Source organism: Pseudorca crassidens, chromosome 4, assembly GCF_039906515.1.
Source record: "Pseudorca crassidens isolate mPseCra1 chromosome 4, mPseCra1.hap1, whole genome shotgun sequence".
In the NCBI taxonomy this organism is placed as follows: domain Eukaryota; kingdom Metazoa; phylum Chordata; class Mammalia; order Artiodactyla; family Delphinidae; genus Pseudorca; species Pseudorca crassidens.
The window spans coordinates 146,719,788-146,737,311 of NC_090299.1; the positions used below are offsets into that span (position 1 = coordinate 146,719,788).

At 38.5% G+C, this 17,524-nt stretch overlaps 1 protein-coding gene across 3 annotated transcripts in view; it reads left to right on the plus strand.

The window, feature by feature from the left end:
• FAM13A (family with sequence similarity 13 member A) overlaps positions 1-17,524 on the plus strand; it is a 331,953-nt gene that overhangs the window by 132,257 nt on the left and 182,172 nt on the right. For all 3 annotated transcript variants that reach the window (XM_067736973.1, XM_067736972.1, XM_067736974.1), the window contains exon 6: positions 13,575-13,649. In XM_067736973.1, the coding sequence (XP_067593074.1) occupies positions 13,575-13,649 (75 nt within the window). The remainder of the gene's footprint in view (positions 1-13,574; positions 13,650-17,524) is intronic.

Sequence of the window (17,524 nt, forward strand, 5' to 3'; positions counted from 1 at the left end):
AGAGTGGAAGTCCAACTAGGACATCTCAAATTCTCTTCCCCCCCTAGGAAGCCCTCTCTCATTCTCCAGGTACAGTTAATCCCCATCTCCTGTGTTGCCTTAGGGTGCTCTCTCTCTCCTTCTATGAGAACAGGTCTCACCTTCTGCCTGGGAAAGTTGGTTTTTTCTCTTGTATTACATTATAAGTTCTTCAAAGTTAAGAAAAATATCTCATATTTACATGTACTTCGGGTTTTCTCTAAAAGTTGTGGAATCACTCATACGTTATGTCTTCCAAAGCACTTATTCTAGTTCCTTATATTTACTCAGAAATATCAATTGAATTGCACCATGTATGTATAAATAAAAGTTGACTCAAATTTACTTCAGGAAAGTCATAGTAACTCTTTGGCGCATTAGTAATCATTCACATTTATAGAGTATACAATAAAAGTTTGCTTAACAGAACTCCACCTAACTAATTTGCTAGATTAATCAATTCTCTGCATTTGTTTTGAAAGCACAGTGACTGCTTTCCATTGGCAACTCTGAAGGCTTGTGGCTAACAGACTATTCTCTTATATACTTTAAAATATATATATATAAATATATATATATCTTTATTGGAGTATAACTGCTTCACAATACTGAGCTAGTCTCTGTCGCACAACGAAGTGAATCAGCCATATGCATACATACCTCCCCATATCCCCTCCCTCCCACCCTCCCTATCCCACCCCTCTAGGTCATCTCAAAGCACCGAGCTGATCTCCCCGTGCTATGCAGCTGCTTCCCACTAGCTATCTATTTTACATTTGGTAGTGTATATATGTCCATGCCACTCTCACTTCGTCCCAGCTTACCCTTCCCCCTCCCAGTGTCCTCAAGTCCATTCTCTGTCTGCATCTTTATTCCTGCCCTGCCACTAGGTTTATCAGTACCAATTTTTTTTTTTTTTTAGATTCCATATACATGCGTTAGCATACGGTATTCGTTTTTCTCTTTCTGACTTACTTCACTCTGTGTGACAGACTCTAGGTCCATCCACCTCACTAGAAATAACTCAATTTGTTTCTTCTTATGGCTGAGTAATATTCCATTGTCTATATGTGCCACATCTTCTTTATCCATTCATCTGTTGATGGACATTTAGGTTGCTTCCATGTCTTGGCTGTAGTAAATAACGCTGCAATGAACATTGGGGTGCTTGTATCTTTTTGAATTATCTCCTGAGCAGATATGTGCCCAGGAGTGGCATTGCTGGATCATATGTTAGCTCTATTTTTAGTTTTTTAAGGAACCTCCATAGTGTTCTCCATAGTGGCTGTACCAATTTATGTTCCCACCAACAGTGTATGAGGGTTCCATTTTCTCCACACCCACTTCAGCATTTGTTATTTGTAGCCTTTTTTTTTTTTTTTTTTGCTGTACGCGGGCCTCTCACTGCTGTGGCCTCTCCCATTGTGGAGCACAGGCTCTGGACGCGCAGGCTCAGCGGCCATGGCTCACGGTCCCAGCCGCCTGTGGGGTCCTCCCGGCCTGGGGCACGAACTCGTGTCCCCTGCATTGGCAGGCGGACTCTCAACCACTGTGCCACCAGGGAAGCCCTATTTGTAGACTTTTTAAAAATTTTTTATTTTATTTTCTGCTGCATTGGTTCTTCATTTCTGTGTGCAGGCTTTCTCTAGTTGCTGCAAGCGGGCCTACTCTTCATTGTGGTGCACGGGCTTGTCATTGCGGTAACTTCTCTTGTTGCAGAGCACGGGCTCTAGGCACGCAGGCTTCAGTAGTTGCAGCACGTGGGCTCAGTAGTTGCGGCACACAGACCCTAGAGCATGCCGGCTTCAGTAGCTTAGCACGTGGGCTCAGTAGTTGTGCACGGGCTTAGTTGCTCCACAGCATGTGGGATCTTCCTGGACCAGGGATTGAACGTGTGCCCCCTACATTGGCAGTCAGATTCTTAACTGCTACGCCACCAGGGAAGTCCTATAGACTTTTTAGTGACAGGCATTCTGACCAGTGTGAGATGGTACCTCATTGTAGTTTTTAATTTGCATTTCTTTAGTGATGTTGAGCATCTTTTCATTTGCCTTTTGGCCATCTGTATGTCCTCTTTGGAGAAATGTCTGTTCAGGTCTTCTGCCCGTTTTTTGATTGGGTTTTTTTGTTTTATTGTTGTTGAGTTGTGTGAGCTGTTTGTATATTTTGGAAATTAATCCCTTGTCAGTTGCATCATTTGCAAATATTTTCACCCAGTCTGTAGGTTGTCTTTTTTCTTTTTTTTAATGGTTTCTTTTGCTGTGCAAAAGCTTATAAGTTTGATTAGGTCCCATTTGTTTATTTGTGCTTTTATTTCTATTGCCTTGGAAGACTGACCTAAGAAAATATTTTTACGACTTATGTCAGAGAATGTTTTGCCTATATTCTCTTCTAAGAATTTTATGGTGTCATGTCTTATATCTGAGTCTTTAAGCCATTATGAATTTATTTTTGTGTATGCTGCGAGGGTGTGTTCTAACTTCCTTGATTTGCTTGCAGCTGTCTGACTTTCCCAACACTACTTTCTAAAGAGACTGTCTTTTCCCCATTGTATATTGTTGCCTTCTTTGTTGAAGATTAATTGACTGTAGGTGTATGGGTTTATTTCTGGGCTCTCTATTCCATTCCATTGATCCATATGTCTGTTTTTGTTCTAGTACCATGCTGTTTTGATTACTGCAGCTTTGTAGTATTGTCTGAAGTCTGAGAGCAGTATGCCTCCAGATTTGTTCTTTTTTCTCAGGATTGCTTTGGCAATTCTGGGTCTTTTATGGTTCCATATAAATTTTAGGATTATTCTAGTTCTGTGAAAAATGTCATGGGTAATTTGATAGGGATCACATTAAATCTGTAGATTGCTTTGGGTAGCATGGCCATTTTAACAATATCAATTCTTCCAGTCCAAGAGCATGGGGTATCTTTCCATTTCTTTGAATCACCTTCAGTTTCCTTTATTACTGTTTTGTAGTTCTCAGCATATGTCTTTCACCTCCTTGGTGAAGTTTATTCCTGAGTATTTTTTTTTTTGATGAGATTTTTAAAAGGATTGTTTATTTACATTCCCTTTTTGATATTTCATTGTTAGTGTAAAGAAATGAAACTGATTTCTGTGTGTTAATCTTGTATCCTGCTACATTGCTGAATTCATTTATCAGTTCTAGTAGTTTTTGTGTGGAGTCTTAGGGTTATCAATATTAATATAGCATCATGTCATCAGCATATAATGATAATTTTAGCTCTTCCCTACCAATCTGAATACCTTTTATTTCTTCTTCTTGTCTGATTGCTGTGGCTAGGACTTCCAGTACTATGTTGAATAGAAGTGGTGAGAGTGGGCATCCTTGTCTTGTTCCAGATTTTAGCAGGAACACTTTCAGCTTTTCACCATTGAGAATTATATTGGCTGTGGGTTTGTCATAAATAGCTTTTATTTTGTTGAAATATATTCCCTCTATACTCACTTTCATAAGGATTTTTATCATGAATGAATGTTGAATTTTATCAAATTTTTTTCTGCATCTATTGAGATGATCCTGTGGTTTTTGTCTTTACTTTTGTTGATGTGGTGTATCACGTTGATTGATTTGCATATGTTGAACTATCCTTGTGACCCTGGGATGAATCCAATTAGGTCGTGGTGTATGATCTTTTTTATGTGTTGTTGGATTTGGTTTGGTAATATTTCCTTGAGAATTTTTGCATCTATATTCATCAAAGATATTAGCCTGTAATTTTCTTTTTTGGTGGTATCTTTGTCTGGTTTTGGTATCAGGGTGATGGTGGCTTCATAGAATGTCTTTAGGAGTATTCCTTCCCCTTCAGTCTTTTGGAAGAGTTTGAGAAGGATCAGTATAAGTTCTTCTTTGTATGTTTGGTTGAATTCACCTGTGAAACCATCTGTTCCTGGATTATTGTTTGTAGAGAGTTTTTTTTTATTACAGATTCTATTTCATTACCAGTGATCAGTCTGTTCAAGTTATCTATTTCTTCTTGATTCAGTTTTGGTGGTATGTATATTTCTAGAAACTTGTCCATTTTTTTCTAGGTTGTCGAATTTGTTGGCATATAATTGTACAGTTTCTCTTATGTTTTGTGTGTGTGTGTGTGTGTGTGTGTGTTTCTGTGGTATCGGCTGTGATTTCTCCTCTTTCACTTATTATTTTGTTCACTTGGGTCTTTTCTCTTTTCTTCTTGGTGAGCCTGGCCAGAGGTTTGTCAATTTTGTTTACTCTTTCAAAGAACCAGCTCTTGGTTTTATTCATTTTTCTATTTTTTAATCTCTATTTTATTTCCTCTCTGATCTTTATTATTTCCTTCCTTCTGCTGACTTCAGGTTTTCTTTGTTTTTCTTCTAATTCTTGTAGGTGGTGGGTTAGGCTGTTTATTTGAGATTTTTCTTTTTTCTTGAAGAAGGCATGTATTGCTATGAACTTCCCTCTAAGAACTGCTTTTGCTGCATCCCATAGATTTGGTATGGTTCTGTTTTCATTGTCATTTGACTCAAGGTATTTTTTAATTTCTTCTTTGATTTCATCATTGACCTATTGTTTTTTTAGTAGCATGTTGTTTAGTCTCTATGTAATCACTTTTTTCTTGTTTCTTTTTCTGTGGTTTATTTCTAGTTTCATGCCATTGTGGTCAGAAAAGATGCTTGAAATAATTCTATACTCCTAAATTTGTTGAGGCTTGTTTTGTGCCCTAATATGTGGTCAATCCTAGAGAATGTTCCATGTGCACATGAAAAAAAAAATGTTTTCTGCTTTTTTTGGATGTAATATCCTGAAAATCGCAATAAAGTCTTAATTTGAACCACCATTTATTAAACACCTACTGTGTAGCAGTTAGTAGTCTGTGAACTGGAGCTATAGCATTTAATTTTTTAAAAAAATTCTCTGCCTCCGTGGACTTTGCCTCTTTAGGAGGGGGACACAGACAGTAAACAATTAAGAAAATTACTATGACATTTGATGATACATTTTGTGAAGAAAATTAAAACCATGATAAGGACTTGAGATTAATGGTATATGAGAGGAGAGAGGGAAGTTGGCATCACTATTTTCTATAGAAAATTGAGGGAAGCCCGTCTGAGATGAGTGGAGATCACAGTGCTGTGGTGGAGCAAGCCATATAGACATGAGGAGGAAGAGCATCCCAGGCAGAGGGACCAGCAGATAAAAAGGCCTGAGTCTGGCACTCGCTCACTCGCCTCTGACAACAGATTCAAACCCCTGTGCAAATCAGTAAAAAGTAGACCTTCTTCAAGACTGTGAAACAAGAAAGCATGGTGGGCTAATATGCACATATATTAAGAATAGATCTGAAATCACCAGCACAACATATGGACACCTAAACCAATCTTAAACCAGTTGTGACTGTTACAGAAGTAAAGCAAGTTGAGAGTAACTAGGGAGAGCTGATTCTGATGAGGTTGTTACAGAAAGCTTCTCCAAAGAGGTGACAGAGGAGCGGAAGGAAGAGAAGACTGTAATGGATTGTAATGATGAGATCAGAAGTCTAGATTCTAATGTTTGATGATGCTTAAATCTTTAATCTCTTGCTATATTCATTCTCATTCCTTTTTCTTTAATCAGAAATGACTGGTTGCCATTCTCTGTAAAACAATTTTCAACATTCTCTGTAAAGCAATTTTAAAAGACAATTAAGGTGGTACTTGTGACTAGTGTAGTTGCAGTTTATGAAGTAAAAGTAATGAGTCCAAAATACATCTGAAACTTAACTACTTCTCACCTCTTCCCTTTACATTTCCCTGGTCCGAGCCCAAGAACTACAGATTTCTTCCCAAAAGTTTACGTAATGAAAATCTGTTAAATGCTATTTTAATTCAATTTGTTCCCTTTATTTATGTAAAGATAACATCGTATTACTTTTGAGGTTTTTTTTTTTTTTTTTTTTTTTTGCGGTACGCGGGCCTCTCACTGTTGTGGCCTCTCCCGTTGCGGAGCACAGGCTCCGGACGCGCAGGCTCAGCGGCCATGGCTCACGGGCCCAGCCGCTCCGCGGCATGTGGGATCTTCCCGGACCGGGGCACGAACCCGTGTCCCCTGCATCGGCAGGCGGACTCTCAACCGCTGCGCCACCAGGGAAGCCCTACTTTTGAGTTTTAAGAAAACATCCTTTTCATTTGTTATAGTCAGCCAAATTAAGATTCATTTTGCAGATACAGTTGAATTAAAGGGGAGACTTTTATGGTATTGTAAGGAGTGGTCTGCAATCTGCCAGTGACATTTATTGGATCCTGGTTGTGTGCAAAGTAGCAGTGTGTTGTGTAGCTTTTTCCTGTAGGAGGCCTTAGGCTTGGGCTGCTACACCCACTTGTAATCATATCAGCATTGCTCTCTGTCATGTCTCCAACTCACTAAATTCGATCAAATCACTTGTGTGGTTTGATTCCAGCAGACCAATTGCAGCTCTCTGACAACTTCTGCCTGTCATAATAACAGCTTCTTTGCCATCTACCCTCACCCATTATTATATTACCCAGGTAGTAAGAAAATGTATTATTATATGATTCTCAATATCATGGAGATCCATCACGTTTTTTAGTGGTTGGAAATTAATACTAAAGGCAAGGGAAATGTAAGAGTTGACACTATTTTCTTTATTCATTCAAAAAACGCTTATTAAATACCTACAGAATGCTGGGGGTACACTGAGCAAATCCTTACCCACATGAACCTTAAAGTCTACTGGAGGTGATGTACAATAAATAAATCAAAATGTAAAACAAAACTGTGAATTACAAATTAGAATAAGTACTGTGTTTGAAGTAAAGCAGGTTAATAAGGGAAGAGAGTAATCAGGGGAGCCACTTTAGATGGGGTTGTTAAAGAAGGCCTCTCGGAGGAGGTGACATAGGAGCTGAAGGAGGAGAATATACCGGCCATGCTAAAGAAATGGTGGAGAGGCATTCCAGGGAGAGGGAATATGAAGGACGAATACTTGAAGGCAGGAAAGGGCTTGGAGTGTTTGAAGGTAGAAAAGGCGGCCATTGTGTCTAAGGCATAGTAAGGGAGCGGGCAAGTGGTGTGAGATGAGGTTAGACAAGAAGGCAAGGGCTAGATCATGTGAGGCTATGTAGGTTATGGTAAATAGTTTGGATTTTATTCCGGGAGTAATGATGAGACATTGCTTGAGGAATGACATCATCTGGTTTACGTATACAAAGCTTATAGAAAGCAGGATGATTGAAGTAATTTAGGTGAAAAATGATGGCTGTGACTGGGTTGGCTGTGTACATAGAGAGAAGTGAATGAATCCCAGTTTACTTTGGAGAGTGCTGACTGGACTTGATGATAGGTTTGATGGTGGGAGGTATGGGAAAGGGAGGAATCAAGGTTGATACCTAAGACATTGGCTTGAGCAACTGGGTACCATTTGCTAATCTGGGGAAGAAACTCCAGGACTGACGTAAATTATTTTGCTGACAAATCAAAAGCTCAGGTTTGGACATAAATTTAGGTGCTTATTAGACAGCAAGGTAGAGTTGCCAAGTAAGCAGTTAGACTTAAGTAGCTTAGGAGAAACGTCAAAGATAGCGATACAGATTTGGGAGTCGTTAGGATATTGGTTGTATTGAAAAGAAATGAAAGTGTTCTGAGATCATTGTATCCTTTGGGAAAAGAAGAATTCTCTACATCAACCCTTGAGTCACTCCGATTTCATTCAACTATTTATTCAACACATATTTATTGAGCTCCTACTACACAAGGCACTTTTCAGTGGCACTGTAGTTTTAGTCATGAGTAAGGGACACCAATTATTTACCTTCATAGAACTTGTATTTAGTAGAGGATACTCAAAACAAACCAATAACCGATAGATATGTAACTTTATTGTGTAGAGGAGAAGCAGTGCCCAAGCAGATCCTGTGGAGCTGGTCAATGAGGTGGGCAGTTTCCCCCCATCAGTGACGACGTGGCAGCTATTAGAAGGAATCACCTGGGTCAGGTGTTGCTAACTGAGTAAGATGGAAACCAAGCTGTGACTGTTTTCAGCACTTTCTGTGGCTAGTGACCAAACAAACAAACAAACGAAAAACACAGATTTGGGGGCACTGAAGATGAAGGAGTAGATACGGTGAAGACAGCTGCTTTGGAGGAGTGCGCTATAAAGGAAAGCAAACAACGTGGGACCACAGCTAGTAAGAGAACTAAGATTAAGGAAGTTGTTTTTTTGGTTGGTGTTTTCTGTTCTTAAAGATAATTACAGAGCATGCGTGTGATTATGGGAATGATCTAGTGGAGAGGGAGTGGGAGGGGAGAATTGAAAGAGTGACGTCCTTGAGAAGGTGAGAGGAGATGGGCTCAAAGGTGGCGTGGAGGGAATGGCTGATTAGGACCAGAATCTTCCATGGTACCTGGAGGGACATAGAGTGGTTTGTAAATTTGATGGTGGGGTAAGGAGAAGCTTCTCTGATGCTTCTTTTTTCCAATGAAGCAAGAATGGAAGGAAAAGGGTTTGAGAAGAGAGGAGGAGACATGAAGTATCATCTTGGAGAGTGGAAAATCATGTTACTAAAGAAGTATAGCAGGATTGCTGTGGATTAGACAGGATTCATTCAAGGTTTATGGTAATAAATTTAACATGACACAGTGAACCAATTCTATATATATATATTTTTTTTTTTCTTTTTTGCGGTACGCGGGCCTTTCACTGTTGCGGCCTCTCCCGTTGCGGAGCACAGGCTCTGGACGTGCAGACTCAGCGGCCATGGCTCACGGGCGCAGCCGCTCCGCGGCATGTGGGGTCTTCCCGGACCGGGGCACGAACCCGTGTCCCCTGCATCAGCAGGTGAACTCTCAACCACTGCACCACCAGGGAAGCCCCAGTTCTATAATTTTTTTCCAGCCACTTTCAGTTGCTCCATTCCCAGCACAGAGAAGGCATATAACCGGATTCATCCAAGGTTGTCCTTTTGTGAAATAAATGCAGTGATTGACGACAAGAGGAAGAAAACGAAGGGCATTAGCAAAGGAATGAAAGGTCATGAAGTGTAAGCTGATTAAGGAGAGAATTAAAAACAGGAGGAATGCACAAAGGGATTGTGAAAGGTTAGAAAAGGGATATTGTTCATTGATTTGGTTTACTCATTCACCACAACAGTTGAGCTTCTGCTGTGTGCCGAACACTGTTCTAGGCCTCGGGGATGTATCTGTGAGTGATACAGGTCTTCTCACAGAGCAGGGTGAGATGGACAGTGAAGAATTAAAACCACTAAATATTAAAGGGAGATATTGCTGAGCTCTCTGAAGAAATAGAGAGCGCCCCAGTGGGAGGGGAGAGCAGTGGTGATTCAGATGAGGTGTTCCAGGGAGGGAGTCCCCTCCAGCAAATCTGAACAGAGACCTGGATGAAGTGTGGGCACACAATGTGAATAGCTGGGAGCAGCGGGCTAGGCGGAGGGAACGGCAGGTGCTTTCCTATTTTTTATTGTCATTAGTAAGTGAATGGAAAGGCCAACACAGCAGTGACAAACAAGGTATTTTTTCTTTCCCTATTGTATTTTTAAATGGTGTTTTCATGATACAGCGGGTTTAAGCAATTGGATGTTACTCAAGTCTTTGGAGTGGGCAGTCAGTTCAGTCAGAAGTCTCGTTCAAGTAGAAATGTTTAAAATAAATATAAGTATACCCTATGTAATATATTCGTGTCTAATTTATCATTCCATTCCCCAGTGACCAGCATTGCAATGCCATACATAATAATAGGGTTCAGTTAATATTTGAGAGAATTTCCATGCTCACATAATACTTACAAACACGAAACATTCCCGCTTCAAACCTTTGCAAAGAAGTTCTTCTAAGGGGAGAGTTCAAACGCAAACCTGAGGTCTCTTCCCTTTGCCCTGGGAATGTGGGGATTTGCTTTAAAAGGCTTTTTAAAAAATGTAGACAGAATTCATGTACCGTAAAATTCACCTGTTTACAATATGCAGTTTATTGGGTTTTAGCATGTTCACCAAGTTGTACAACCGTTACCATTACCTAACTCCAGAACATTTTTGTCACCCCAAAAGAAACCCCATGCAGACTGGAGCTATGAGACGTGACTGTACGTTCCCTCCTCCTCCCAGGCCCTGGCTACCACTAATCTGCTTCCTGTCATTATTTGCCTGTTCTGGACATTTCGTACACATGGACTCACACAATATATGTCCTTTTGTGTCTGGCTTCTTTCACTTAGCATAGTGTTTTCAAGGTGAATCTATGTGATTAGCAGGTATCAGTACTTCATTCCTTTTTATAGCTGGACAATATTCCATTGTGTGTATACACCGTATTTTTTTTATCTGAACAACAGTTGATGGACATTTGTGTTGTTTCCACTTTGGGGCCATTATGAATAATGCTACAGTGAGCACTTATGTAAAAGTTTTTGTGTGGACGTATGTTTTCAATTCTCAGGTATATACCTACAGGCGTAAATTCTCAGGTATATATCTACAAGCATATACCTACAAACATAAATGCTACAGTGAGCACTTATGTAAAAGTTTCTGTGTGGACATATGTTTTTAATTCTCAGGTATATACCTACAAGCATAAATGGTTTTTTAAAAGCACAACTTTAAAAAGGTTTTATCTTTAAAATATTTCTCATAATATATTATGGAGTTACCATACTATATCTGTTTTAAAACAATACATTAAGTTATTACCAGTTACTTATTTAAGGTACTAGTTGAATTACTTAATTTCCCTCCAGAAATCTGAGTAACACTTGGCCCTGCAGGAAGTGTGGCCTGTGTTCTATAGTTCACTGCTATTGCATGGGTGCCAGTACTCCAGCAGCATTCGGATGGGGGCATTGGGAATGCAACCCTCAACAGGATGTGGCTTAACTTTTTTGTCAATAAATATTGCTTCCTGAAAGAATCATAAGGTCATAAAGTCTTGAAATTTAAGAGCTAGCTAGGATTCTTGGAGCTCACCTAATCCAGTCCCTTTGTTGTATAGATCTTTAAACTGAGGGAGAGGTCCAAGAGGTTAAAATGCTTGCCTGGGGCTTCCCTGGTGGCTCAGTGTTTGAGAGTCTGCCTGACGATGCAGGGGACGTGGGTTCGTGCCTCGGTCCGGGAAGATCCCACATGCCGTGGAGCGGCTGGGCCCGTGAGCCATGGCCGCTGAGCCTGCGCGTCCGGAGCCTGTGCTCCGCAACGGGAGGGGCCCCAACAGTGAGAGGCCCGCGTACCAAAAAAAAAAAAAAAAAAAAAAATGCTTGCCTGACTTCCTAGAGCTGGTTAGAGAGCTAGGATGGTGCTGTGACTACTGAACTTCACTTTGACTCCACTCTCTGAATTTAAAGTCATAAAACAAAAAATAAACGTAATTTATGTAGGTGGCATTTTCAGTTAAAAGTTTACAGAAAATGCTTTCAGAGTCTTTTAGGGAAAAGCTGACTGTCAGCCTTATACTTATTAATTCACAGGGACAGGGAGGCAAATTAGGAGTGATACTGTCACTTTTAAAGGAAACACAGCCACTTTTAGTTTATGCATAAGGAAGAAAGAATTATAGGCATTTAGAAGCTCAGACAGACATAAACAAAGGTCACCTATTCCTATTCACTTTCCTTAAGAGTTGGCCTTTTTTCTTCTCATCACATTCTAACATTTACTTACCAGTAGTTTAAAAAGAGGTATAAGGATTATACCTAATTATATTATCCAAGGGTAGCCAAATTACGCAACGGACTATGCAGTTAATCACTTAAACCTTTTAAATGTCATGCTGGATATAGTTTATCCCTCTCACAGTGAGTCAGAAGCGGGAATGGGTTCATTCACTATTTCCAGTAAACAGCTTCCCAACAGCAGGTGGTGTGACTGGTGGGAAAGGGTAGGACTGGAATGCACACTTATTTGGAGAGCTCAGAAATGTACCCTTGGTCCTTACACAGGGCTGTGCATGAGGCCACAGGCAGCTGAGAGTGTTGGCCGTGCTGCAGCTACCCCTGCCCCCAGCTCACAAGAGGTTCATGATACCCTCCGAGTCTGGGAATATTGCTCCCTAGCACAGAGTGGAGGACAGGTAGCCTGTACAGCCCTGTGGTCCAGGCATGGGTCTCGACTCTACCACTCTCTCTGTGATTTTGGGCACATCACCTCAGGATGCACACCCCTCATCTGTAAAATTAGGGGCGTGGATAGAGTAGTTGATCATTAAAAAATCTCTTGGCTTTAAAATGCTGTGGTTCTACAACCTAGTCATTTAAGCTGTCAGCTATATTGGATGAGAAGTAGTATATAAAGATGATAAGAGCTCAGGCCTTAAAGTTATTCAGAACCATCTTTGAGTCCTGTGTGAGGACTCAAAGGCAATTTACTTAACTTCTGTATGCTTTTGTTGTGTAATACTTAAAAGGGGAATGATAATACGATATAATAATAGTACCTAGCTCATAGGGCTGTTGAGGGGGACATGGCATTATGAATGCAAAGTCTTTAGCACAGTGCCCGAAACATCCTATGATTTAGTAATTATTTATTAGTAGTAAGTAGTAGTGTTATTTTCTTTAGGGACATTTTGTCCTCATAATATACTGTTCCCTTTAAAAATATAAGAATGTAATTCCAGGAAATTTTAGTAATATTATAAAATGTGTAGAATACAGTTTTGTTTAAAAGATGATAATTAACCCTAAAGTAAATTGGAAAAAAACCTCATTACTTAGATGAGTGAATGGTAGACATGATAGGGGAAGAAATGGGCTGCAGAGGTGAAGGTTTTGGAGCAGGTAAAAGAAATCTGACTTATTTACTCCTTAGCTTTATTGTTGACTATAATCTTCCTCTTATGTATTTTCGTTCTGTCTTAATTTGGAGATAGAATCATCTATGGAAAACTGGCTCAAGTTAATGGCTATTCAGAAGTGAGGCCCTACATTATTTTGTAAACAACAACAAGATTGTTGTTTTTATTTACCATGTAGAAATAAATAGTAAATCTATCCAACCGCAAGTAAGCTGCTGCCTCGTAATCTCTGCTCTTACTTTTGCATGTACTGTTGTGGCGTGAACCGACGACTTAGAAGCTTAATAATTTTGTAAACAGATACTCAGATATTTTTTCTCGGGATATTGATATGCAGCTGTCACTATTCGATACGGATTATGAACAATGTGAAGGAATTTGTTTATGATAAAACATTTACAGAATCAGAACCCATTTGTAAAATACTTGGGGAAAGTTGGAAACTTCAAGTTTGGTGTTGATATCTTGGAGAATTACTCAGTTCTCCAAAGAAGAGGTGAGATGTCTGTGGATATGTAAATGACATGATAGCGTAGATGAGATTCTTAATACTCATCTCTGAATATATATGTCCTGTAAGCCCCACACCTACTCCATCACTGTCTTACATTACTTCACTGATGTATGTGACAAAGAAGAAAGGAAACGTTTTGACTGCTCTCTGCAGTCTCACTAGCTTCTGATATGAACAACTCAATCCAGAAATGCTTTTCACTACATTGTAATTTCTCGTTAGGGTAGTGTTCTTTGGTCTCTAATGTTCCTTTTATACTTCTTTTATAGGAGGCCAATTGTAAGAACATCCTTCTAACAAAAGACTTCGTGAGAGACACACAAAAGCCATCTCCAAAAACCAAGGTAGGTTATGTCTGCTCTTTAGGCTATTGTGTGAAACCTTTAGAAAGACTCTTTATCTTCTTGGGTTTCCACGCTCTGTGGCTTGCATTTCCCTCGGCACCACACCCCCTGTTTTTTTGGACCTAGTGGTCTTAAATATACTTCTTTTTAGCTTATTTAATCCAAGGTTATATTCATCCAAAAATGCTCAGGACACTCTTATTATTTAATGGACAGTGATATTTTTTATGTTTTTATTTATTTTACCCACTAACTTTTTAAAAATTTTATATTGGAGTAGAGTTGATTTACAATGTTTTGTTAGTTTCAGCTGTACAGCAAAGTTATTCAGTTATACATATACATATATCTATTCTTTTTCAGATTCTTTTCCCATATACGTTATTACAGAGTATAGAGTTCCCTGTGCTATACAGTAGGTCCTGGTTGATTGCCTATTTTATATATAGTAGTGTGTATATATTAACCCCAACCTCCTAATTTATCCCTCCCACCCCACACCTTTCCCCTTTGGTAACCATAAGTTTGTTTTCTAAGTCTGTGAGTCTGTTTCTGTTTTGTAAATAAGTTCATTTGTATCATTTTTTAGATGCCACGTATAAGTGATATCATATGATATTTGTCCTTCTCTGTTTGACTTACTTCACTTAGTATGATAGTCTCTAGGTCCATCCATGTTCCTGTAAATGGCCTTATTTCATTCTTTTTTATGGCTAAGTAATAGTTCATTGTATATATGTGCCACATCTTCTTTATCCACTCCTCTGTCGATGGACATTTAAGTTGCTTCCATGTCTTGGTTGTAGTAAATAATGCTGCAGTGAACACTGGGGTGCTTGTATCTTTTTGAATTATGGTTTTCTCCAGATATATGCCCAGGAGTGGGATTGCTGGATCATGTGTTAGCTATATTTTTAGTTTTTTTAAGGAATCTCCATACTGTTCTCCATAGTGGCTGTACCAATTTACATTCCCACCAACAGTGTAGGAGGGTTCCCTTTTCTCCACACCCTCTCCAGCATTTATTATTTGTAGACTTTTTAATGATGGCCATTCTGACTGGTGTGAGGTGATATCTCATTGTAGTTTTGCTTTGCGTTTCTCTAATAATTAGCAGTGTTGAGCCTCTTCATGTGCTTTTTGGCCATCTGTATGTCTTCTTTGTAGAAATGTCTGTTTAGGTTTTCTGCCCATTTTTTGATTGGGTTTTTTTTTTGTTTTTTTTTTTTAATATTGAGCTGCACGAGCTGTTTGTATACTCTGGAGATTAATCCCTTGTTGGTTGCTTCATTTGCAAATATTTTCTCCCATTCTGAGGGTTGTCTTTTTGTTTTGTTTATGGTTTCCTTTGCTGTGCAAAAGCTTTGAAGTTTCATTAGGTCCCATTTGTTTGTTTTTGTGTTCATTACTCTAGGAGGTGGGTACAAAAAGGTATTGCTGCAATTTATGTCAAAGAGTGTTGTGCCTATGTTTTCCTCTTAAGAGTTTTATAGTATCCAGTCTTATAATTTATATGGAAACACAAAAGACCTCGAATAGCCAAAACAATCTTGAGAAAGAAAAATGGAGCTGGAGGAATCAGGCTCCCTAACTCCAGACTATGCTATAAAGCTACAGCAATCAAAACAGTATGGTACTGGCCTAAAGACAGACTTATAGATCAATGGAGCAGGATAGGAAGCCCAGAAATAAAACCACACACCTATGGGCAGTTAATCTATGACAAAGGAGGCAGCATATACAGTGGAGAAAAGACAGTCTCTTCAGTAAGTGGTGCTGGGAAAATTGGACAGCCACGTGTAGAAGAAGAAAATCAAAACATCCTCTAACACCATACACAAAAATAAGCTCAAAATGGATTAAAGACTAATGGATACTATAAAACTCTTAGTGATATTTTTTAATAGACAGTTTTACTTCTGCTCAATCAGAATTGTTTCCATTGTATTCCCTATAATATAGAGAACACTCAAGTATAATGGAAGGTTACTTCTGGGGGTAAAATAAAATGTGCAACTGTAATTTTTCTTTCGCAAAATAGAAATCACTTTATTGATTTTTTCATAATTATAAAAATAACACATGGTCAGTGGAAAGTATGTAAGCAAATTTTAACAAGAAAAATAAGAACTATCATACATATGACAGAATAAAGGGTCTAATGTGTAAAATTTTGTTTTCTTTATTAAGAGAATTCCAAAATGCACATAGTTGTTTTGCTAGTGAAAAGAAAAAACTCCATTAACTAAAATATATCGTGAGAATTTATTTGATCATTTGTCCAACCAGAAGAGTGATCGCATTAATTTTAGAGCCCCTTTCCAAGTCTTAAATCTTTTGAGTAGAACTTCTCCTATTTACTAGGTGTATATAATATTCCTAACTGACCACTATGATATTTATATAGCTACTTTTTTTCCCGTTCTAAGACAAAATGTTCTCCAAACTTTCTTGTGTTCATTGTAGGCAAAATTTTAAAGGATTCTTATCTCTGGTTTTAATTGCAGGTTATTATAAAAATAATTGTGGCTTTCTTTTTAAAGTTAAATCAAGTGAAGTAATGAGTCATTACTTAATACTTAGGGTAAGAGACTACAGTTTATTTTTAAAAGAAATACAAACATCTTTTTTTATAAAACTTGTTCCACCTTAATTTTTTTTTTTGGAAAATTTTTTTAACTACTGTGCATTCCTTTCCAGATTCAAACTATCTTCTGTATCTTCTTCACTGAAATATTTGTGTATACAAGCTTACAGAAAACTAATTCAAATATATAGTAGAAATTTTGTTTACTGTGAATTAATAAAAATTCAGTGTCAAAAATATACTCACCAAGTAAATGCATTTAAAAATATAGGATTTGAGGAACATTTTTAGGTAACATTTGCTCATTAACTCCATTTATATTGGAATATACCTACTTTTAGGTGAAGAGACTTAGATGAATCACTTCATAAATGAAAGATAATCTTGAAACCTGTCATAAAAACTGTTTGAAGAGATTCTATTACTATTATGAAATTAATCCCATTTGGAATATTTCAGGCATATAGAGAATCAATAATTAATGTATATTGATTATCCTCTATCAGTCTCACTGTATGGTTCATGACCAAGCTAACTCAATAGAGAAATTGGTTAATCCGTAGTTTGTAACTTTAGCTTCTCTGTGGTCTTGCATGAGCAAGTTTAAATTTACATGAGCAAACTAATCTTTGCTTAGCTCTGCTTAGTTTAGAGGTGATTAAAATCCTTGTTATTTCAAATCCCCAGAAATGAGGCAGAGCATGTGAGTTGCAGGAGATTATAAGGCACTAACTCTTTCACCAAGATTGTATCTTAAGATCTTTTTTTCCGCCAGTTGATCTTTGAAAACTGAAGCTGAAAACGCTTTCAAATATAGTTGGTATAAAACAGACAAACAAACAAAATGTGGTTGGTGTGTCCTTTCTAGAATGACTTAGTGAGCTGTGAGAATGATGTCTATCCTTGGTACTAATGTTACTTCATTTGGCCTCCGTAGCTATCTTTCTCAGACATCTCTAGTTACAGCTGTATGTGTCTTGAACAGCTAAGCATTTCTGATCCCTGTATGGCTAGAGATGTAAAATGGTAATCCAGAAATGGCATTTGTCCACTGGCTCTGGAGATGTCTCTCTAGTCTAAGCCATCTGTCCCCATCTGTGTTCTCTCTGCTAGCTGTTTTCTCTGCTCTTAGGCAATGGGGAGAATTGTATTTCTGTCCCTTATATAGGAAAGCCTCTTCTTGATCTGAGTCCAAGCTGGAAAAAAAAAATGATACCTCCATTACACAGTGCCATGACACTTCCTGGATGAGCAATGATCACCAGCCCAGCTAGCTCAAGGGCATGGT